Here is a 23,717-nt window from a genome sequence, read left to right as displayed (position 1 = left end):
TGGAGCGGGCGGGGCGGAGCTGAGCTGCCGGCCGGGAAGCCGCCGGGGAAAAGCCTTTTATGGACAGGACCATGAAGGCTTTCCCTGCTGTCTGGACTTAGGGCTGCTCCTTCTTCACTGCTCCCTGCCCCCGAGTTCGAGGGCAGGGGAAATTCAAGAGGGCCTGGCCAGAGAGAGGGGGAAGGAGCTGGGGGCTCTATCCCTGAGGCTGGTGGTGGACCAACCAGCCACCTTGTCCTCCCAGGGGTTTCGCTCTAGTTGGCGATGGGAACTCACCTTTACTGAGAACATACGACAGGCCAGGCAAATGCTTTGCAAATGCTCTCATTGAATCCTTAGGGCTATATCGTGGGAGCACAATTACTAACCTCATTTACAGATAAAGAAACAGGCTCCAAGTGCATCTTACTCAAGGCCATGGGGGGGAGGTCAGGAGTGGTGGATGCTGGGTGTCCCTGCTGGACCCCATGTGGGAGGGGCGAGGCTGGCAGACCCGCTCCTTCAGCTGCCCCACCCGGCTCAGGTTGAGAGCGTTCAGTTGGAGCGGGTCTTGGGTTCCATGCTTTAGCTGGGGGTGGGATCTGATCGCTCAGTGGCAGCTCAGGGGACCCCCAGAGGGTTTCTAAGGCCTGGCAGGGCTAAGACACCCACGCTGGGTGGGAGGCTCAGAGGCTGCTCTCCTCCCTCCCTCCCTGTGGAACAGTCCCTACCTACCCTAGAGAACAGACTGGACTCTCTCACTCCTGGAAGGAGACCCACTCATATGTGTCTTGCACCTGGCCTCAGGCGTCTGGGGAAAGGGCACGCGAAGGTGAGAGGCTGCCAGGGGCCTCTCTTGGGCTGCCCACTGTGAGACCACCCTACCCCTTCCCCTAGGGCAGCCCGGCAGGGAGGAGCTAATGCTCTCCACCACACACTGGAGGGAGAGGGGCAGCTGAGCTTGGCACTGGGCAGTGGGCGGTGGAGGGGGACGCCCACCACAGCCAGCCTCCCGATGCCAGAGCCCAGTGACGCAGAGCTGGAGTGCCCCCCAGTGGCGTTTTCTGGGAAGAGCAGGGAGAAGGGGGGGATTGGCTAGAGGGCAGCAGACCTCTGGTTAGGTCTGAATTCACCAGCTTTCTGGCCCCCCAAATCTTGGCCTCCTAGGCCTGTTGGAACCTAAGTCAACTTTCTAGGGTCGTTTCCAAATTCCCTCTTCTGGGGCCTGCCACCCACACCCGCATTTACCCATCATACAATCACCACTTGTGTTCCGGGAGAACCAGCCCCGCCTCAGCCGGCATTCTCCTGTCCATTAAAGTCACGTCCGGGAGCACTGGCTGCTCTTGCAGCCTGCCGGGCCGGGAGAGGCTCAGGCTAGAAGGGAAGCCGACCTGACTTGCAGGTGAGGGGCCAGGTGGGCAGAGAGTGCTGCCATTCGCCAGGTAAGGGGGGCAGCAGCGGGTCTGAGCAGTGAGATGGCACTGCTAGGGCTTCTTCACTCCACTGTCCTCTCTCCCAGCACAGTGCCTGGCACGGAGCAGGCCCCTGGTACAGGTTTCCTGTTGCTCAGAGGGGAGGAGAGACATGGGGGACTCGAGGACACACGGGGAAAACAAGGGGGGACTCTATTTTGTTGAAAAGAGAAAGGCAGACCAGAAGAGCTGGGAAATGGAGGGCCTCTTTCCCACCGTTCCTTTTCAACACCTCCACCCGGAAAGGGGGAGCAAACAGGGGCCCGAGAACTGCGTCTGGTTGTTTCTTTAATTGAATGCAGACTCATTTATAGAAAACAGAAATGCAACCATAGGATGGAAACAGACATTAAATGGAGTTCTGAAAAAAGATCCAGGTCCAGCTCCTCTCCCCAGCCCCAGGGAGAGCTATAAAAACAAGCTGGGCAGAATAAAACACACTCCCATCCCCGAGGCAGAGGCCCGACCTGCCCTGCCCCCGTCTAGGCATCTGGAATGGACCAGGTAGGGTGACAGGGATCGAACGACCAGAGCAGCCAGGGGCCCAGAGCTGGGGCAACTCAGTGTAAACTCCAAAGTTTCCTACGTATACGTGTGTGTGACTAACACAAAACTTGGCTGAAGACAGGACGGAAACACGGAAGCCAGCCCTGGGTCCTAGAGTGAGGCTGGACCGGAGACACCGAGGGGAATATCGTGTCCCTTCCTGAGCCTCCCTCTAAGATAGGCACTGGGGCTCCCGCGGCTGTGAGGAGGCAGGAGGGGCTGGGCGCCTTGTATCCCCCTCCCTTGCCCCTGGACATTCTTGGGCAGTGTCAATGGCACTGAAAGGCCCCCAGCTGGGGCTTGGCAGGACAGAGGGCCGGAAACAAAAAGGAAGGGAAGTGGGGAATGGATCTCTCCCTCCAATCCGGGTGCCAACATCAGTTTGGGGGCTGATGGGATAGGAAGTTGACCTCTGAATTCAGCCCCTCAGATCAAGGCGACTCTCACACATGGGCTGACCCTTATTACTATAGAGCCAGTCCCAAGCACAGGTCAGAGGGAGGAGGCAGCCCTGCCTGCAGCCCCTCTTAGGCCTTAGCACCAAAAGCCTGGCACCAGCTGGCCAGCCTCCAAAATCCTACACCCCCATTCATCCTGACTGGAACGGGCAGTGATGGCAGCCAGGTGCAGCCCCAAAGAGCAGTGGGGCCCCGGTGCAGGACAGAGAATCAGGTCCAACCAGTCCCTGGACTAGAGCTCGGGAAGAAGAAAGAAAGCGCTTGGGGTCACAGCCTCCTGGGGAAGGGAAGGACGGGCAGAATGCGAGGCATGAGATGGGCAGGGTAACAACACTTCCCTCCTTCCTCCTGCGGAGGGACAAATGGAGAGCCAACGGACAGGGCCTGTGAGAGGCCCTCAACACTGAGAAGCAGCAGCCATTGGCCAACATCTGGGGTTTTGGGGGAGCAGGCCTCCTCCCCGGCAGAGGGCAGCTGCAACGCTCAAGGCCCCCGCCATGACTGTCCCAGGCCAAGCTTGGGCTAGATCTCGCTGTCCCACCACCACCGACACTGGGCCGTGGGGCGGGGACTCACACCCCCAGAGCTACAGAGGCTCTAGGCAGTGAGGCAGAGGAGCTGGGGAGCCCCCCTGCCCCCCGCCCATGAGTAAAGCAAGGGTCCTGGCTCCTGCTAGAAGACGTAGATCTTGTCCCGCTGCACGGTGTCCAGGTCGTCGTCCAGCGTCAGCAACACCTGGGCGGGGAGGACGCCGAGTCAGGCACAGGCCGGGATGCAACCTTGGCCTCTACCCCACCCCCGCGCTGGGGCAGGCCCATCTCACGGACCAGGAATGAGCCAAACATGGCAATGGAGGAGAGGAAGTGCCAGATGTCGTGGTCGTCAAAGAAGTCCAGGAGGATGCAGTCACGGTTGTGCTCCCGTGACTCCGCGGGCGTTTTCTGGGGAGGAACCAGGAGAGTCGCCTGTGGACACTGCCCACCCAGGCGAGAGAGCACTCTTCTCCCGACTCACCCTTGCCCTTGTCTCCCACATCAAAGAATTGGCTTTCTGTTACAGATTTCTCCTGGAGGATGGTGGCTTCTGCCCCTTCTTTTCACTGAGACCCTCCTCCCTCCTATTCTTTCGCCCTGTATACGAGCAGCGGGTTGAGATTACCTTGAGACGCTAGGAGACCTCAAAAGGCTCCTACCTCGGGTCCCTGCCTTGGACTCTGCCCTGCTCTAATCAGCAACTCCAGGCTCACTTGTTCTCCAGAGCATTACTGGCAGGTCACATCCTGTCCCCTCCGCCGGGACAACAGGAGCCATGACTGTGGGCCACGACCTAAGGTGCTCAGGGTCCTCCCTGCTCGCCCATAACCCTATCCACCCAACACTGACCGGACATCACTGTGTCTGGGGCCGTCTGCGCCCCATGCTGATGTCACCGAGATGACAACTGTCCTGCCCTCGGGAGTTCACAGTCTTTACTCAGCTCCCAAATTTGTGCATTCGCTGACCCCAAATCTGCCTCTAGTTCTGCCTCTGGGTCATAACTCCAGTCACAGCATCGCTGTGGCTACAGGGCCCTTTCTCATCACCCAAGGCCTTTAAGGCCATGAGCAAGGTCTGCCTCCCCCAGGAAGCTTTCCTGGACCTTCTAACTCTGTCCTCTGCGTTCGTGTCCATTCCCCTTGCTGTCCTGCCTATACACTTCACCTTGTGCATCATACTGCAAAGAGCAGTCCAGGAACTGATGGTTTCTCATTCTCTCTCTCTCTCTTTCTCTCTCCTGAACTAGATTATAAGTACTTCAAAGGCAGAGACCCGGCCAGACTTGGTTCTGATCACAGAACTGAAACCTGATTCATGGCAGGTGCCTATGAGGCAGAGAGGAGAGCCTAGTACTTCTGGCTTCAAAACCCAGCTGTGCCACTCGCCGGCTGTGTGACCTTGGGCAGGTCCCTTGGCCTCTCTGAACCTCAGCTGCCTCATAGGTAAAATGAGGGAACCCCCCCCCCGCTGGCTTGTTGAATGTCAGAGGATTAAGTGAGAAGGGAGCTGTGCAAGACCATGGTTGAGAAGTGGCCATTCCCCACCGTCTCAGCGGGATCACTACTCACCTGCCAGGTGCTGAGTCCCTGGAAGAAGAAGAAGAGTGCAAAGCCCCACACCACGGAGGTGCAGACAATGCAGAGCAGGGGGATGAGCTTGATCCGTTCCCCGCTGCGGAGCTGGGGGTGGGGGGGAGAGCAGCCTGAGGGCCAGACCCCGGCCCAGCCCGTTTCCCAGCCTGCCCTTCATGCCACTTCTCAGCATACAGGATGGATGCTTCAGGAAGCCTTCCTAGATTCATACCCTCACCTTGCATAGCCACACAGCTCAACTCGTCCCACACCAGCAGCCTGGTGTCCCAACCCCCGATGTCCACCCTGGCTAGGCCTCCACGCGCGCACGGCCCCGTGCTGGCCTGCTGCATGCCGGCCGGGGGCTCTCCCTGCGCAGAGGCCCCTCTCACACTGGATGGCAGGAGGGTCCCTGCGAAGCGCCTGGCTGGCCGTCAGAGGTCCCGCCTGGGCAGACTCGGGGAGCCCCAGCTCAACCCCCTCTGCACCCCACGGGGCTCTTCCCAGCTGCAGAGCCATTCTTGGAGTAGAGAAGGGGCTCCGTAAACGGGTCTTTGGATCCGGCTGGAGAACACGCAAGACACTTCAGCCTCTCCCCTCCTCAGACCTCATCGGCAGAGAGGAAGGAAAAGTTCCCACTCCCTGAAGCAGGCTGTGCCCAGCTCCGTCCCTCCAAAGCAGAGCACCCAGTGGAAGAGGCTCAGCCAGCCCCACTCACCTTCATAATGATGTAGAAGGCGAAGTAGAGAAGCAGGTTGCAGATGCCGATGGCCAACAGGTAGGAGGCGAAATCATTGGGGCGTACGATGAGCCCATAGGCAGCTCTGGCAAAGGGAGGAAGAACTGGTGAAGCAGGGGAGGGCCAAGCGCGAGAAAAGGGCTCTCCCTCACCCCTACCCCACGTTTTATTATGATGTGAGGCTGGGCTCAAAGGTCCACAGAAATTCTAGAACCCCAGGTGCCAACATCTCTCCCCTCAGCCCCCATTTCTCACGCCCAAAGCTTAAAATTTGTGCGTGGCCCCCAAGGCAGCCAGTGGCTGGCCCCGTCCCCAGCTGTCCGCCCAGCCAGGCTGCCACAGACAACGGCCAGACTCACAGGGACCAGTTGATAATGTTGCCCATAACCAGCAGCACCATGCGGTCCTGGAGGGAAGCAGAGACACGGGGACTGAGAGAGGGGAAGAGAGACAGGGAGAAAAGTGGAAGAAGGCCCCAGTCAGCCGGTGCCCCCCCTCCCCTGGGTTCTCGGCGGCACCCGCCCCCCAAAGCGGGAAGAGAGTGGACGGAGAAGGAGGGCTGGGGAGCTGGGCAGGTACCACGTAGAGGGGCCCGCTGCACTGCCGGATGCAGTCTGTGTAGAGCACGTGGATGATGCGGCGGCAGATCCCCGAGTCTGCAAGAAGGGAAAGTGCTGACGGGCATGGGCACCCCTCTTTTCCTGGCCCCTGGCCCGCATCAGCGGAGAGAACCCAGGCCTTCGGAGGGCACGGCTATGCCAACCCTCATCTAATTCCTCACTCTGTGATTCTTCCAGGGCCCCCAGGAAGAGGGCAGAACCCAAAGTCGGCAGTGAGTCCAGGTTCCCGAGGCCACCAACCCCTCATTCCGTGGGGCCCAGCTGCCCCCTCCACGGCCTGCCCCAGGCATGCCCTCACCCAGCTTCCAGCGGCCCATGTAATAGAGCTGTGTGCTGAGAAGCAGGGTGGCGATGATGTGAATGACCGAGAAGACGATCCAGAACGCTGTGTTCCCTTTACCAAAGACCTGGAGGGCCGGGGGGGGGGTGGTGTGTGTGCCATAGGCAGGGCTGAGGAGGCGCTGAGGAGAGCCGCTCCCCCAGCCCGCCCTTCCTCCGGAGGAGCGGAGCTCGCTGCTCAGTCCGGCAGGCTCTCTGGGGAGGCCCGGGGAAGGCACCTCAGAGAAGGAGCAGGGATCTCTCCTTCGGGAGGCGGGGGGGGCGGGGGGTGCGGGTGCACGCACGCATGTGCACCTCTCCTGCGGGGCGGGCGCTGCGCGGGCTGGGGCCTCACCACGCCCAGCACGGAGAAGAAGATGACGATGGCCAGGCAGGCGTAGGCGCTGTAGGCGCTGGCGTTGATGTCCGGGTGCCGCTTCTGGTAGAGCTTCAGCATGCACAGCCCCGCAATCATGTACATGAACGATGTGTCTGGGGAGGGCGTGGGGGCGGCAACCTGAGCTACAAACACACCCACCGAACTGCAGCACGGGTCCCCCAGCCCAGACCCCCCCGGCGGCACAGAGAGCCCCACGCCTTCTCAGGGCCGCAGAGTGAGCTGCCAACAGGCTGACGTTTGAACTCCAGGCCCTTAACTGTCCCTAGGACACCACACTGCCACGCCACTGGCCAGCACCCAGTCTGACCTCCCTGACAACAAGGACAACGAAGCCTGAGCAGCCCGAGATCAGGGACTGGGCTCAGTTATGTTCATCTTCTCTGCGTTTATCCATGCTTTTCCATAGAAAACACTCAACACACGAACGCGGTAGCATCCAGCTGCCCCTCTTCTATAAACCAGGACGTGTGTGCCCACAGGAAGCCCAGCTCCGGGGTCTCCCACAGGGCTGAGTGTTGGGGATCCCTGCGGGGGACGTGCGGATGATGGAGGACCTCAGGCAGGTCCCTGCTCTAGGCGCAGTCAGGGAAGACAGAGGCCCCACTCACCAAACTGGAAGTTGGTATAGTTGGGGCAGACATGATAGCAGGCACTGAGCAGCCCCTCCATCATCAGCGCTGTGCCCATGGCATAGAACAGGCCGAAGTGTTTTGGGATCCCACATTCCTGTTGGGGACAAGGGAAGAGAAAGAGGAGGTAAGGCTGGGGCGGGGGAGGAGGGGAGGGAGGGACCCAGAAGAGGGCAAGCATGAGAGAGGAGTAGAGGGGCGCGTGGGCAGGGCCTGGAGGCCTGGCGGCAGGTGCTCTCACCAGGGCGTAGAGGTCATTGCGCAGCAGGGCCCGGTTGTGGTTGATCTCCCGCTGCAGGATGATGAGCAGGAAGAGCAGCCCCAGCAGGATGTACCCCAGGTTGCTCAGGATGTTGTTGAAGGCGCTGGAACGGGTGACATGGGGCGCATGGCCTTGGCCCCATACTCTGGCCTCTTCCCCATGGGGGGCAGGCACTGGCAGAACCCCGGCCCCTACCCCCTGACCCTAGCTCACCCCCCCACCCCAGCCGATCCCCACCTGAGGTTGCCTAGCGGGTGGGCGCAGAGGAAGTTGTAGTAGCAGATGTCCTGATTCCCAGTGACATTCACCACCTGCAGGGGGGCACGGGGGCCCGAGGGGCTGCTAAAGCCCAGGCGGGAGGGAGCCAGGCCCGAGCCCGTGCCACACCACGCAGCCCCACACGGCAGGACGGCAAAGCGCCACACAGGTGGATCGCGGGCACGTATGTACGCCGGGCCAGCCCTCTCTGGCACAGTCACTGCCCCCCGCACTAGGTGGAGATCACGGGGCATGACCGTGACAGAGGGTCTTGCCTCACAGCACAGAGAAAAGGGAAGGGAAACCGAGACCTACGAAGTCCCATGACTCTAGTTGTGAAAACCCTGCAACAAGCTGGGGAAGGTGCCGGCACTGTCACTGTGTGGCCCCATTTTGCAGATGAGAACACTGATGCTCGGGAAGCTTCAGTGACTTGCTCCAGGCCCCAGAGTTAGGATCTGAACCCAGGTCCCGTGACCTGTGCAAGCCAGAGCCCCCGGCTGGGACGCTTGGCCGAGGGCGCTCTGTGCGGGGCCCGGGGGGCCGGCCCCGCCTCTCACCGTCTGGTAGGTGATCACTAGCTGCACCACAGGAAGCGCATAGAAGACAGCGATGGTGGCGATGTTCCTGCGGGGTGGGGGCCGCGGTGAGGAGGCGGGGCCCCAGACACCGCCACACCACGCTGCCAGCTACGGGAAGCCCGGCCGCTGCTCCCGCTCACCAGAAGTAGATCTGGTACTTCTTCCGCAGGACCCGTTTGTCCTTGCGTGCCAGGTCGGCCACGTAGAGGTATTGCTGGGGAGAAGCTGGAGTGAGCCCTGCTTTCCCACTGCCCGGAAGACCGGAGAAGCCCCTCTTGCCCAGGTTAGAGGAGGACAAGAGAAGTTCCCCTGCCCCCCCCACCGGCCACAATTCTCTAGGGCAGGGCTCGAGGCCACCCCGTTGCTGCCGGCCAATCAGTCTGGAAGGGCTGGGAGCGGAGTTGGCTTCCCCTGGAATCGATCCTGCCCTTTTGTTCCCCTAAGAGGTCACCCCAGAGAGAGATGTGCTGGGGCCCGAACACAGAATCTCCTTTCCCTGGGAAACCCATGGCCAGGGCCAGCCCGCATGGCATCGGACCTTGGTGCGAATGACATTCTTGTCTGAATCGATGTCCGTCAACGTGTCGTAGTCATCCTCCTCCACAGAGCTCATGGAGTCCAGGCGAGGCCGAGTGCCCACAGGGTCTAGGGAGCGATCTGGGGTGGGCAGGAGGGAAGAGTTAACCAGTAGAACACAGAGCCCAAGGTCTGTCCCCACCACCTGGGGCAATTGTCACAATTACTGGGCGATGGGAAGAGGCAAACTGTGGGCTCAGAGCAGGGCTGGAGGTGGGCTCAGGCCCAGGGCAAAGGTATTGGGTGCTCCTAAGTCCTTGAGGGGAACAAGGGTGGGTTCTGGGAAGAGGCCACCAAACACGGACCGCTCCAGCCCTTCCCCCCTCACTGAAGTAGGACTTCCAGGCCAAGACCCTGAGCAGACCTTGGGCCCCAGACACAAGCAACAGGACTGAATTCGGCAGAAGTCATGCTGATTAGGTGCCCAGCCGTGTGGGTTCTGAGAGCACACTGCCTTGGCCCCCAGTGGGTAGAGACCGAGTGGGCTCTGGGGTGCAGGCAAGGGTGACAGGCTGCCTCTAGGAAGAGCACCTGCTCCTGTTCTTTTCTTCAGAAGCTTCCTCCTGTGACCTTGCCTGACCAAAGCCTCCAGAGGCCAGGACGTGACACCCCTGCCCATGGGCCCTACCCCGGCAGGCCAGGGAGTGAGGGTGCCGGTCAACATGGCAGCAAACCAGAACATCTGGCCTGAGGGTAGTTGGGGCGCTAGCCCACCAGCAGCAAGGCCAGTGCTTGCTTCTCTCAAAAGACACAAGAGCGGGCAATTATTGGCATCAGACGGGAAGCCATGCACAAAGCGTCTCTCTGGCCCTGGCAGGAGCTGATTGGCAGAGCAGCGCCCCCCCACATCTACCCATGGCAATGCACAGCTGCCGCATCTGGCCAAAGGGGAGGCGCCGCTTGAACTGGTCGTGCCCTTCAAAGGAAAGGGAAAGTTACCGGGAAGTGGGGCCAAGGAGGAAAGAACGAGAGAGGAGAGGGGCAGGGAGACAGCAGCCCCTCTCCCGGTGCCAGTGTCTGGCAGAAGAGGCAGGTGCCCTTCACCACGCTTCACCCAGCCTGCTCCGGCCCTGCACGGCACAGCTCTGCCTGCCTGGCTCACGCACCCTGGTAACTGTAGGAGAGGTCTCCGGTGCCCGTGCTATCGACCAGACCGTCCGTGGACCCGGAACTGTTCTCTGCGGGACATGGCACATGGTAAGGCTGGCGGGAGGGGACGGGGATGCTGGGGGCGGGAGGGGCCCACTGCCACTTGGCCGCCTTGGAGGTGGAAGCCCAAGGAGACCGGGTTGTGAGTGGGCAGGGACAATCTCTGGCGGATACGTACCAAAGGAGCCGTAGTTATAGCCCTCATAAGGGGAGCTGCCAGGGAAGGAGTCGGCGAGCACCCGAGGGTGACCTGCAATGAGAAATCAAGGTCCCCTCAGCTCTGGAAAAAGAGGGGCCAAAGGCCAAGGAGAAGACAGAAGGAAGACTCCAGAGAAGAGAGACACGGAGGGGCCACGGCAGCAGCAAAGAAGAAGCACCTATCCTGACAAACACACCTCGCTCCCACTGCCACTGGCTGCCCCAACCTCCCACGTGTGTCCCCGTGGAAACCCTCGCCATTCTTTGTCCTCGCTACAGAGAGAGAGAGAGGTCAAGGAATTGATGCATCTAAATGACCAGCTAGGATAGCGAGCATCGGCCTGCCCAGGTCCCACCCAGACACCCTGGAGTGTCCCCTCCCTCCCCCGTTCTGGACTCAGCTCCTCTGCCCACAGCACCTGGAGCTTACCAAGGAGAGAAGCTGAGAGACAAGGTCCCAAGCAGGAGGGAGGACAGACAGAGAGGGAAGGATGGAAGAAAAGGAGAGAGAATGAAAGGTTAATAATCCCCCAGACTGTGAGCTACATCGCCCGAGGCAGATAGACAGCGTAGCTAAACCCAGAGAATGAATCGGAGTGGCAGTCATTAAGATGGGCACGTTAGGGTCACAGGGGCACAACAGCCCAGCCCCGTTTCCATCTATACAGTGTTATTCCCAATCTAATATCCAGAAGCCCCCAGCTGGCCTTTCCTCCTCCAGCCCCCAAGGAACAATCCAGCAAAGCACAGAGCGAACTCTGCCCTCCCTGCCCAGGCCCTCCAGAGGTACCGCTTTCTGGGCAGGCTCGGTCCACGGCCAACAGAAGCGTCTTCTTCCTCTGCCTGCAGGAACAGAATCCAGAGGAAACCAGAGGGGCAGGACGAGGAGCCCTCCTATGCTGGGCTGGCCTGCCTTCCACCCTCTCCACCCCATAATCCTGTCCTTCATCGGTGATCTTAAGGTTCTTCCCAGTCTGGGAAGCAATGTGGAGTTTCCCTGCTTGGGTAGAAGCTTGAGGGCAGGGGCTGGTTTCCAGAGGTGAGGCCCATGGACCACCGACCGTAAAAGGGACCCGCCTTCCTATGGCCCATGATAGTGTGGAGCACGACCCTGGGTTGGCTCAGATCTCGCCAGGCCAGCTCCCCTGCTCGACCCACCCCAGGAAAGGGGGATGCCCGGCAGCCCCGCTTTACCTCCAGTTCTCCCAACAGGCCAGGAGGATAGTCAGCAGGTAGAAGGAGAGAAATATGCCCAGACAAAAGAGCATACCACCAACGTAGGCCTCAGCTGTGGCGGGGGAGAAGGAGGCTGAGCACAGCAAGCCTTCCAAGACTGCTCGTCACGGCTCACAAGGGCCCAGCCTAAGCTCTCCCCACTTCCTCCCTCAGTGACCTGGCGGGGTGAGCAACAGGCAGGTCCCCAAATATGCCAAACTCTGACAGGATTTCTGTCTTCGCTTCTGTTACTCCCTCCGCTAGAATTTTCTCCTCTCCTTTCTCAAACACTCCATCCTGTTTTCAAACTCAGCTTCCTTCCAAACACAGCTCAGGGGCTGTGTCCTCTAGGAGAGCTTCTGTGTCCTGCACTCCCAGGGACCTGTCCTTTGCCCTTCACAGCTCTCAGCACACTGCACAGCGGCAGGCACCCGTCCTTTAGACGGGAGCTCCCTGAGGACTCCAGCCAGAGCATAACACCTGGCACACAGAAGGTGCTCGATAAATATTTGTTGAATAAAGAATCCATACAAGAGAGGCAGCTTCTTTCCCCTCCCATTACAATCCCTTATTTTTATCTTTTATTTTCCAGTTTACAAAGGGCTCCATCCGATCACTCAGTAAATATTTATCGAGCATGACTAAGGGGCCTAATACTTTCCTGCTAATTTTGTGCTAAACCTCACAACTTGTAAGACTACAGGGACAGATCCTATTCCCTATCATGATAGAGACAGGGAAACTGAGGCTTAGTGAGACTGTACTGCTCACAAGGGACGAAGAGAGAACCGGAACTCAGTACTTCAGTTGTTAGTCACTGACTCTGTACCACATCACCCTGGGACCCACCTCCGGGCCCTCCCATCGTGAAGACTGCCAAGGACACTCCCCCTTCCAGGCCCGCCAGTCTGCTGTGTAGGTCTCCCTCCCCCTTCCCCAGGTCTGAGAGGAAGAGCCACTCAGCCACCCACACTCACACGTGACTGCTCGAGATACCACCACTGACAGCGTTTTCTGGCGGTGCCCTTGATCAACCGGTTCATCTGGAAGCAAAATGTCAAACAAGTAGCCGCCTGGAGCTTGGCTAAAGTTTGCGGGACCAGGCCTGGGAGAGTCTGGGGCCAAAACCCCACATCCTGGCGGACCCACCCACCAGCCACACAGGTGTTTCTACCTCCCAGGGAGGGACTGAGCCCTCCCCACCCCTAGCCAGGACAGGGCACACCGTGTACCTTCCACAAAGGGGTAGAAAGGCAAGGAGCCCCCACAGGCCTGGTCTTCGGTCTTCACCACCACCACCACATAAAAGCTGTTGCTGGGGAAGTCTTTGCGCTGCAGGATCGCCAGTCATCATCAAAACCAAGCAACAAAACACACCCATCATTTTACGTATCCCTCACTAAGATCCCCACGAGATTAGTACCATCATTACCCCTATTAGGCTTTAGGGTTACACTGCCAGTAAGTGGTAGAGCTCCAGAGCTGAAACCATGACCCTACGCTCTAGCCAGGCGAGCAAATGTGTATATGACCCACCACCATGGAACCCATGGCTGCCCCATACGGGCTGGGCATCAGCCAGGAGAAAAGTAGAGGGGCCCCGCTGCCTCCTGAGTTGTGAGGCTGGATGTTGTGAGGTGGGCATATGGCTTCACTCTCCCTGCCTCCAGCACAGGTTTCAGCCTTCACCAAGGGCAACACTCAGCATCAGCCAGGGCCCTTCTCCCTCTCTCTCCCCTCTCTCTCTCTCTCTCTCTTTTTTTTTTTTTTTTAAAGATTTTACTTATTTATTTGACAGAGAGAGAGAGCACAGGCAGGGGGAGTGGCAGGCAGAAGGAGAGAGAGAAGCAGGCTCCCTGCTGAGCAGAGAGCCCGATGCGGGGCTTGATCCCAGAACCCTGGGATCACAACTTGAGCTAAAGGCAGACACTTAACTGACTGAGTCACCCAGGTGCCCCCCTTCCCCTCCCTTAGCTGTCATTACAGTGAATGAAATAGGTATGACAACCAGAAAGGGTACTCTGCTCTTTCCTACCCCAGGGTGACTGGGGTGATGATTTAACTCTCGCATATACTGCAGAGCCCCAAACCTCAGGGACTGGCAGGCCATGACTCCATCTTATCAGTAGGGCAGAAATGGAGCAAGGAAAGCTCACCACCTGGCTCCGTCTCCCACAGGGCCATGCATATTTCCTACCTGCACGGTGATGGCGGCCTTCTTGGTCATGGTCTGGTACATGCCGATGAAGGCTACGTTGTTGTCTAGGTCATAGACAGGGCACTACAGAGGGAGGAGGGGAGAGGCAAATGGGCAGGAACCTGGGCCCTGTGCCCCCTCTTTAGCAGCCCTGCTACCCGCTGGTGGAGAGCAAAAAAAGGCAGGCAACATACCAGGACATCCTGGATGGAGATGACCGAGCACGGGAAGGCCTTGCTGGAGGTCACCTTGACAATCACTGAATCCACTCCCTCCGGGAACTCATACTTGAAGTACTGAGGGCACAGGATGCCAGGGAGAGCCCCATCTCGTGAGGATGCTCTCTCTGTCCCTCTAGAAGGGAACAGTGTGTATCCTCCCAGGGTTGGGCAGTGCAAGCTCTCTGGGCGGAAGGACCCTGACCCCAAGCAGCGCTATTATATCACTCCCCTCAGCTGGGCACTCAGGATAGGGTCCCAAGAGGCGAGTAGGGAAGGTAGCAGCCAGACCCCATGCCTCTGCACTTGCCATGCTGCCTGTCCCTGACCACCTCAGGGCCAGAGCTCCTGTTTCCAGATAGTCCGTCCATGGCAAGGGTACAGCCAACCTTGGACTCCCAGCAGAGTCTGCCGACCACTCCCGCTCCCAGGTCCCCACTTCTCCCGAGGGCCAGTTGCCAGACAGATCTTACCTGGGGCTGAGCTGCTGTGGTATTGAAGCTAAACTGCTCCCCAGTCCTGGAGGGAGAAGAGCGCCCCCCATCACGGTCACTCCCAGAGCCTGGGAAGGAGGCCAGTCCCGTGGTCCCCTGGCATTGCCCTCGCAGACCTGAGCACGAAGTCATCCATCCGGCTGACCCGGAGCTGGTAGGTGGTGTTGACCGGTGACAGGGTGGACACATCCACATAGAAGAACTGGACCTCAGACTCGTTCTTGGTGGGGGGCTGGCACAACGTTCGCTCCACCTTCTGGTAGAGGTACTTGCGCTGATACCTACAGCCCAAAGCAGAAAGCCAGGACGTTACTACTATCCCAGATAGCAAGCCACGCCACGGGAGCGAGGCCTTGACTCCCCTACTCTGGTTTCCAACTTCTCCCTACTCCTAACCCAGCTAGGCTGACAAGCTCCAGGCTGGCTGGCTTGGCCACTGAGCAGCCCCCTGGTTCAGGGAATGGGGGAGAGAAACAGAGGGGCTTCTGGGTGGCCTGAGGCCCTGGATAAGGCCCTGGGTGAGGCTCTGGGCTGGGCCTGGCCGAGGCCTACCCCCCTCCCTTATCCCCAGGTCCTACTCACAGCCCTCGCAGGATTAGGGGCACCTGGAAGGACACCACAGCCTCCTTCTGGCGGACCACAAACAGCAAAGGAGCCCCCTTCTGCTTGTTCAGGACATTCACGGACACACGCACGCCTTCTGTCTGCAGAATGACATGGAAACACCCCACAGTCAAGCCTGTGGTGACTCCACCTCTGCTCCTCGGGACACATGGCTCCAGGGACGGTGAGCCTGGCCCTCCGTCATGCCGACAGCTTTGTTCCCCCACCTCCACTCCACCCTAGTCAGGCTGGGCAGCTAGCTATGCCCCTTCTTCCACCAGAGCAGCCCCAGTCTCCAGGAGGGATTTGCCCTGAGTCAGAGGAGAGGCTTTTGGAAGAGGCCCCGTCTGGCTGGCAGGTACGTGTAGGACAATGGTACCACACAACTACAAGGCCTCACTTCCCAAGAGGAAACACAACAGAGACCTTGGGCATCCCCAGGATACCCCATATCTATCCACGTTCATGGGATATACAGGGACACAGGCACACAGGAGAGCAAGAAGGGTTCCTCAATTTTCTTCCTTGTGAGCCAGGAAGCTCCCATTCAACAACTAATCTGGGGGCCAGAGCCAGTGGGGGGATGGGGAAAGAAACTGTTGAAAGCTAAGAAAGCCAAGTTCTATCCTTAGCTCTGTCCAAGGGCTGGAGCTGTGGAGAAGTCACTTCACACCTCTGAGTCTCGATTTCCCCCTCTGTAAGATGCAGACACTCTCACTCTTGGCGCATGGAGGAACGTACACAGAACAGTGGGAGCTTAAGAAAATCAATCAATAGGGGCACCTGGGTGGCTCAGTTGTTAAGCGTCTGCCTTTGGCTCAGGGCGTGATCCCAGCATTCTGGGATCGAGCCCCACATCAGGCTCCTCTGCTGGGAGCCTGCTTCTTCCTCTCCCACTCCCCCTGCTTGTGTTCCCCCTCTCATTGGCTGTCTCTCTCTCTGTCAAACAAATAAATTAAATCTTTAAAAAAAAGAAAAAATCAATCAATCAATCAATCCTGGCAATGCCTGTTACAGGGCTGCTGAGACCCAAGCCTTACGGCAACATCTCCCAGAGGAGTAGAAGACCGTAACTCTCAGGATGACCCCAGTTATGGGGGAGAAGGAAGAAAGGGCTCCAAGCAGGAGGACGTCAAACTTCAAAGAAACAGGCACAGAAGGCAGATCCTGCCCCATTCTGAAAAATAATCAGACTGCCACTCTCAGCTCTACCACTTCTTAGTAAACCCAATCATGGAGACCGCTAGGCAGGAGACCACAGAGCCAGGCTGCAAGAATTCTCCAAATCTCAGCTCTGCCCGGGATCTAGACTTCCTAGATCTAGCTACAATCATGTTTAACATGTGGCTGGAGAAAAAATGAAAGAGAAAGTCAGGGTGAGGTAGATTCCGCATTGGAGAGAAACTTCCTCTCTTGGAGTTGGTCTTATCTCTACCACCTTCGACTTACAAGGCCAGCTGGCTTTCTAAGGCCAAAGAGAGCTGGGAAGTCCTGCATTCATCTCCCTGGGGAGTCTCAGCTATAACTTGGCTGAGCAGAGCCTTTCAGTCGGCCTGTCTCATCTCCTTGGGGTTTTCTGGGCCAAGCCCAGTAGCTAGCCTGCTTCCCCCTACACCCAGAGGTGTCAGACTGTCAGATTTGGGGTGTTGGACCAGCCCTGCTCAGACCACAGCTGGTGGAAAGGGGAGGGGGGTCAAAGAGAAGATGGGAAGGAGACAACTTTAGAAACTGTCCAGTGGGAGCTTCAGAGAAACGCCGGTGGCAAAGCAAGGAGTACTGGTCCAGAGAGTCCAGTGCGGTTCTGGGAAAAGGAAACCTGGGGGGTAGGGGGGCGTCGCGTTCATGGGCCTCCTAAAAGAGTAGAGGATTGACTGACTCGCGGAGCCCTGGTCTGCTCACCCGCTCACCACCAGCCCCCAGCCCAGCCCAGCCCAGTCCTCACCCGGTTTCGGGTCACAGTGTGGTTGAAGGTGTAGATGTTGACCAGCTCGCTGTTGACCTCATCCACGTAGGTGCGCTCAAACTCGGCGTCTTTCTGCGAGACGTTCTTGGGCCCCAGAACCCCCAGATGGCTCTCGACTGAGGCCACCAAGAGCGCCAAGAAGGGCAAGCCCAGAGCGAACATGGCCCCGGCAAGGCGGCAGTGGCGGCGGCAGCAGTGGTGGCGGGGGCGGCGATAGGCGACAGGACACCTCCGGGACGGGTTGCGGCTCCGGCCGCAGCTTCCAGCATCTCACCAGGACCAGAACTTTAACCCTGGCCTGAGATTAGGAAACGTCCCCTCCCTGGGGCCGCAGAGACGCTCCCAGGGGGCCCGGCTGGGAGGGGCGGCGGGAGAAGGAGGGAAGGGTGTGGGGTACGGGCCAGCTCGCGAGGGGCTGAGCGCGGCTGGGAGACCCCACGGCCGCCGGCCGGGGCCGTGAGAGCCAGGGGGCGGGTGGTTGCTGGGAGCTTGGAGACGCCGGGAAAGGGGAGGGAGGGAAGCCGGCGGCGGGGGCGGCCGGGAAGGGAGGAGGGTCTGAGGGTGAGGAGCGTGATAGGTGGCAGCGACCCGACGCCGCGCGGCGCGGCGCGTTTCCTGGGGCGCGGGCCCTTTAAGGGCAGGCGGCCGCGGCGGCCCCGGTGCTCGCAACTCCGGGAGTGTGCGGTGCCGGGAGGCGGTAAACAGCAGGGCGGGCGGCCCGCCCGCTGACGTCAGGGGAAACTGACACAGATTTAAAGGGCCAAGTCCCGGATTGGGCCTTAAAGGGGCCGCAGCCCTCCAGCCGGAAGCCGCCTCGAACTCCTACCTCGCTACCACCTCCTCTTTCGTAATCCTACCCGTCTCTGGAAGCTCACTTTGGTTGGAATAGATGGATGTCTCCGTGAAGGATCTCCAAGTGTTGGATTCTTGTTGACAAAGTCTTCTTTGCTCAAACGTAAGGATCCATCTCCGCCCTCACTGCCTTTACCACCAACATTCTCCATCCCTGGGCCATTAAGAAAGGAAGAACTCAATTAGGAAACAGGACGGGCGCCTTCCCGGCGGAGGGATGGCTGAGGCAGAAGTACAGAAGGAACCTCTGTGTCCTCTTACCTTTTACTGCAGCGGCCGCAAGGCTTCAGGGAGGCCTGGAAAGTTGCAGGGCTTTCTCCTCTTCTTTGCAGGGGCAGCTAAAAAGCTCACTGAAAGATAGTGACTTTCAGTATAAATTTATGAAAACTTTTCTACAAAATATTTTGGCCTGTGTTTCAAGAAGTTTAAAGAGCTTTATACTCTTTGACAGAGTAATTTCACTTTTGGCACTCTATCCTAAGGAAATAAGAAATACAGATTAAAAATGTGTAGACAGTAATGCTTATTATTGTGATATTTGTAATATAAAGCATAAGGGAAACAGCCTAAATGTCCATAATGAGGGAATGGTAAAGGTGCTATTATCATGAAGCCATCGAAACTGATGCTTCAGACTTTAAGGAACAGGTCAGCAGAGAAGTCACATTATGACACTATATCAACAGTATGGTTTCCAAATATGTAGGTGTGCACAGAAAATTGTTGAGAAATCTTTGAATTACAGATGATTTTAAAAATGGCATGTATCGGGGCGCCTGGGTGGCACAGCGGTTGGGCGTCTGCCTTTGGCTCAGGGCGTGATCCCGGCGTTGTGGGATCGAGCCCCACATCAGGCTCCTCTGCTATGAGCCTGCTTCTTCCTCTCCCACTCCCCCTGCTTGTGTTCCCTCTCTTGCTGGCTGTCTCTAGCTCTGTCGAATAAATAAATAAAATCTTAAAAAAAAAAAAATGGCATGTATCATTTTCCTCTAATTCCGAAAGTATAGACAAGTACCAAAATGAAGAAAAATCACTGGAATGTGGATGGTTTCAAAATGTTTTTATACCTTTTAAAAATTTATAAATTTTCTACGATGCACATGGATTTCTAAGACAAATTAGATATGTTTAAAGGAAAAGAAATGTAACATGGCCACCTCTGAAATTGGCAGACACCCGGATGAAGCCACCTGGGCCAGAGGCTTGTGAGAATTCTCTTGCTCCCAAGATTCCAGCAGCCACAGTTCCTGCCCCTGCCTTATTCTCTGGGCTTTCTTCAAACAAGGGCTATTTTATCTAACGGCCAGTTACAAATATTTATTCATTCCTGCAATAAATATTTAATGGGCACCTACTATGTGCAGGTACTGTTCTATTTATACTAGGCAAATGGTGTGTGCAAGAATTAGACCTGGCCCCCTGTCCAAGCATTCATACTTGAGGATGAAGATCAAAAGCAGGCTGCGGGGTCTGGAGAACCCTAGAAAGTCAGACCAAAGGGAACTTAGCAGACTTCTGAACCAACCCCTCATTTTACAGACTGGTGGAGTGAGTAGTTTACTAGACTCCAGCACGTCTAGACAAACCTGAATTGGAGGACCCTAAGGATAACAGGAAGAATTTTCATTTTAAGCCCATGCAGTCAGCAGCCAGTTTGGGCAGTCGAGGTAGGATTTCCACATTCCTAGTGAACTCCACTTTCTCTCTCATGGTGACCTCCTCTTCATCTTGCCAATAAATCTGGAACTCTAAGAAATATTCTCACTGTGAGTTTGAGCTCCCCACCTAAACTTGATGTAATTTAACTGGTTTCTGGGAACTTTCCTGGGTGCTGTGAGAACCACTCGTCTCAGCTATAGGCTGGTCGGTCCGGGGGCTGTATTGAATAAGCCCAGGCTGGGGGCATCCCAACTCTGCCTCTTAGGCTTTGGGGCAAAATGCCTGCCCTGGCCTGTTTAAAATGCATAGCCAGACACAACTTACAGTTGCTGAATTGAAGTCTCTGGAGGTGCAGCCCAGGAATCTGGGTTTTACAAGCACTCCAGAAGTTTGATATGCACGATACATTTTGAGAACCACTGGTCTGGGGCCAGACAACTGGGACTGCTGATATTTACTTGCTCCCTTTCTCCTAGCAGTATCTTAGGAGAAATCTATCTAAATAAACCCAGAAGGGACCTTTCCCTTTTGCACAGGCTCATGGGCTTAACCTTTGAATCCTCAGCACCTTCTGTGTTCAAACAGGGTAGGAGGGCGGCAGCCCCAGACTTTCTTGCGGTTCTCAGGTCTGCAGAACTTTTCTCAGCCCTTCTGCTCCACCCCCTGGGAGGGAAAGCACAACCCAGTTATGAATAGGTCCTTTCTCAGGTCTGGCAGTGCTGAGAGGAGAGAAGGCCTTTTTGTTGGCTACAGCAGTTAGCATAAAAGAAGGGCAGTGCTGGGTCTCAAAGCCAGACTTGTGAGAGCAAAGGAGGAGATGTCAAGGACTTAGGGCAGCCCCCTGGGCCTTCTGTGCTGGTCCAGCTACCGCATTATCTACCACATTATATAAAAGGCCCAACTCCAGCCCTGGTGATGAGGGCAGGGTAGGGTCACAAGGCTCAGATGACTTCCTTCTATTTCCCTGTGGGCCATCCTTCTGATCCTGAGTGCAGAAAGGACCTAAGAAATGGGACCATTAACCAGGCAGCCAACGAGGTTCCCAGCTTTCCATATGGGGCAGAGAGTGGCCATGCCTGTGGGTGGATGACAGGATCAAACCCGACTTTAGAATTAAGTAACTTTTACCCAGAAAAAAAATTTACACAAACAAGCCCTCTAAAGGAAGTGGACTTGAAGTTCCCTGTTTTCATCATAACCATAAAAGGGTCTCAGTATATCCATGCAGAACTCAAACAGAGTTGCCCAGCAGCCCCAGCAGCAAGAGCACTGTACAGCCCTTCTTTCTCTCCACCGTGCAAATGCTGTTCTTTCTCAAGGCTGCCCTTGGGTCTGGTCATCTCTCCAAGGGCTATGAAAACGGGATGCACATCAGATTAGGAATCAGAGTATTTACTCTGTCATTCTGGGGCTCAGGTCTCAAACCTGTCACATGGCTTCATGGTACTATGGAAAAAGGGCTTTGATGTCAGAAAGCCCCTGCACTGGGCATCGGAGGCAAATTAAACTTTCTGAGCCTTCAAGAGTCATGTCTTATGTCCATTTACCTCCTAAACGCAGCACAGGGGGGCTGGGCTTGGATGCATTTATCATCCTGAACTATTGTCTAAAGAGTAGGAGGGGAGTCAAGGGAGAGCAGCTTTGATGGAGGGGGCAAACTTTCCGCAAAGAAAGATCAGCCACTTTCCATTTCCTGGGGTTTCACCATTCAGCCTGAGAAACGTGGTGAACAATACATTCAGGGCTTGCATCCTTGTTCCCTGTTGCCATGTGCTGGAATCAACATCAGAGCTCTGCAGGAAATGAAGCTGGTCAATCAGGCTGCTGAAAACAAGGAGATAAAATATTGATCAACTCAAATCTGTCTCCAAAGATCACTGATTAAAAATGAGCCATCCTCCTATCTCAAGAAAGCTTGGGTCTCCAGCTAGGAAATCAGAAGATGCAACTCAAGAACCTTTCTCTCCTCTCTGGCTGTTATCTAAAGATAACCCGGGCAGCTACTCAGCCCTTATTCCATGTTGCTCTGAATAAAAGAAAGGGTCCCCTCTCTTTACACTCTGGCTCACATACAGGCCACCTCCCATAGCTTCTCCTGTTACCTCGGAGCCTTCACAAAGGTGATGCTCTCATTCATGATACCTTTGTTCCTCTGAACCGGTCTAACTTTTTCTTCGGTTTCACTTTTCCTATAAAAGCTACCTTATTAATTCCATCTAGTTTCAATCAAACAATTCCAGAAAATGTGTCAAAAACTTTTGTGATAGGCATGTATGGTATCTGTTTTTAAGTGAATTTTGTTTGTCCTTATTAATAACGTGCACTGTTCCTCACAAGCAGCAGCATGGTATCATTGAAAGAGCAGGAAATGAAGTCGAAAGATCTGTACTCCAATTTCAGCTCTGATGGTTACCGGCTAGGTGACCATGAACAAATCACTCCATCTCCTGTTCATTCACTCTTTCATTTATTCAATGCCTAGTTTGTACTAGTCACTAAGCTGGGTGCTGGGAACACAGATACTTAAACCACGTTCTCTGTTCTTAAGAATACATAATCTAACAGTGTAGACAAATAGGTAAGCATATAACACAGAGCAAGTGCAATGATTACAGATTTACACAAGGTATTATGGGAACCCAGAGACGAGAGATCTAGTACAAACCAGAGCTGGAAAGCAGGGGAATCAGAGAACACCCCAGGAGGTGTTCCTGAGGGGGCTCTGAAAAGATGAGTAGAAGCGAGCCTAGCCAAGGAGTAGGAGCATATTCCAGACAAGGGGTCTCAACTTGGAGTAAAGTCATAGACTCCAAGTTCAGTGCTATTGGCATGAAGGTTCAAAGGGGTGCGAGGATATGAATGGAAGAGGGTCAAGTCATGGAGAGCATTGGATTTCTCACGGCTTGGACTATCAGCAGTTATGGATGAGCCTGCTGCGGTCTACTGACGTGTCGCCAAGGTCCAAGCTTGAGCAGTATGGAAAATGTTTTTTGAGATCATAAAATTGACAGCATAAAATCAGGCCAGAGTAGAATAAAGACTGAATGTTTATCAAACCTCTAAGGACTTTGCTTCATGGCTATGTAAAAATATGTAGCGGAGTGAGGATTTTTCCCCTGCTGTGACTGGAGAAAAGTAGGAGATGGGACTGACTCTCCTGCTGGTTTTGTCGTTTTTCCCCAAGTGGGTGCTGGTGAGGGAGCCTTCCCCCCTACCCACTCGTTCTGGACCAGTGAAGAAGTTCACATGGGGTAGTAGTTTGGATACACTTAACAAAGGGCCTAGGCTGCTTTCACTGCTGCTCTGTGACTTCAGGGGAACCAGTGAGCCACTTACAAAGGCAAAGCCTCTGGGGGAGGAGAGGGTAGAGACGAACCCGGTGTGATTATATATGGGAGGAAGACAACTAGAAAGACAGAAATATCTTAGTATCTCCATATTCTATTCTTACAGGAGTAAACCAGTTCAACCCAGTAGCATCAGTGTGGTGAAGAGTGGTAAAGTAGATGATACAAAAGAACATAGAATCTTGCAGCTGCTAAGGAACATTTTACTGGCGTATCAATTTGCTGTAATTACTGCTGGCGTGGTTGGTGGCTAGTCATCAGGTTGGGCCCTAATGGGCCAGCTGAGTAACTGACCCTTGTTCTCATATCATGGCTATAAAGAGGTCATACTTGGGTCAGGCTGTTTTAGACTGGGGAGGCAAATGTGCTACGTCAGAGCTGTGTCCATGCTCGTGGCTCCTGTCCTGAGCTCCGTGGTCACATCATGTTAGGAGTCTGATGCCATTGACGCCATTCATCCAGTTCGGATGAAGTGGTCTACAGCATACCACCAGCCTGTCTGCACACACATTCCAGACTCCTGGGTAAGGGTGGACTGCCAAGGAGGTGGCTGTGCTTTAACGTCCCTGGTATGAACGAACCCTCCATATTTTCATCTACCCCTGTGGTCCCCACCCCCACTCCTCAGCATATGGAAGCTGGTAACTTCCTATTTTAATTATCTTTCTGCCATTTGACTATACTTACACTTTCCTATTTCCTTTACATCTTAAACTTCATTTACCCAAGCGTCTTCCTGTCAGTCTGAACTTACTGACATGCTAACAGCCAAGCAGTCTTTGAACGCCTTCATGTGTACCACCAAAAATTCTTGCTCCAAAACCACAATTTCATTCTACTGCTGTTTTTTTTTTTTTTTTTTTTAAAGATTTTA

The 23,717-nt window shown here is 55.8% G+C and overlaps 1 protein-coding gene and 1 long non-coding RNA gene across 5 annotated transcripts; one reads left to right on the top strand and one right to left on the bottom strand.

The window, feature by feature from the left end:
* The first annotated feature begins 98 nt into the window (after nucleotides 1–98).
* On the top strand, nucleotides 99–6,626 carry LOC130544574 (uncharacterized). Of its 2 annotated transcripts, none has more exons than XR_008960974.1 (3): nucleotides 99–1,384; nucleotides 4,241–5,343; nucleotides 6,102–6,626. It is a non-coding gene; the product is annotated as an uncharacterized LOC130544574 (long non-coding RNA). The 2 variants fall into 2 exon arrangements; XR_008960975.1 differs by having other exon boundaries at nucleotides 99–1,424.
* Nucleotides 1,726–17,706, bottom strand: SIDT2 (SID1 transmembrane family member 2). 3 transcript variants are annotated; one of them, XM_026505692.4, is made up of 27 exons: nucleotides 16,965–17,706; nucleotides 15,002–15,123; nucleotides 14,536–14,700; nucleotides 14,399–14,444; nucleotides 13,902–14,003; nucleotides 13,708–13,791; nucleotides 12,743–12,842; nucleotides 12,488–12,553; nucleotides 11,490–11,583; nucleotides 11,086–11,138; nucleotides 10,276–10,347; nucleotides 10,055–10,126; nucleotides 9,802–9,864; nucleotides 8,911–9,029; nucleotides 8,513–8,586; nucleotides 8,352–8,418; nucleotides 7,771–7,844; nucleotides 7,513–7,636; nucleotides 7,251–7,368; nucleotides 6,598–6,734; nucleotides 6,223–6,331; nucleotides 5,884–5,960; nucleotides 5,664–5,710; nucleotides 5,284–5,389; nucleotides 4,563–4,673; nucleotides 3,286–3,399; nucleotides 1,726–3,193 (listed from the first exon to the last, which is right to left on the bottom strand). In XM_026505692.4, exons 1-27 carry the CDS (start codon nucleotides 17,145–17,147, stop codon nucleotides 3,131–3,133), a joined length of 2,562 nt encoding a protein of 853 aa, XP_026361477.1. In that variant the 5' UTR covers nucleotides 17,148–17,706; the 3' UTR covers nucleotides 1,726–3,130. The 3 variants fall into 3 exon arrangements, with proteins under 3 accessions (XP_026361477.1, XP_026361478.1, XP_044242560.2); XM_026505693.4 differs by lacking the exon at nucleotides 9,802–9,864 and having other exon boundaries at nucleotides 16,965–17,691; XM_044386625.3 differs by lacking the exon at nucleotides 16,965–17,706 and having other exon boundaries at nucleotides 15,025–15,103.
* Nucleotides 17,707–23,717: the final 6,011 nt, after the last annotated feature.

The sequence above is a fragment of the Ursus arctos genome, unplaced genomic scaffold (assembly GCF_023065955.2).
Source record: "Ursus arctos isolate Adak ecotype North America unplaced genomic scaffold, UrsArc2.0 scaffold_22, whole genome shotgun sequence".
Taxonomy (NCBI): Eukaryota; Metazoa; Chordata; class Mammalia; order Carnivora; family Ursidae; genus Ursus; species Ursus arctos.
This window is presented reverse-complemented; position numbering and strand designations above follow the sequence as displayed.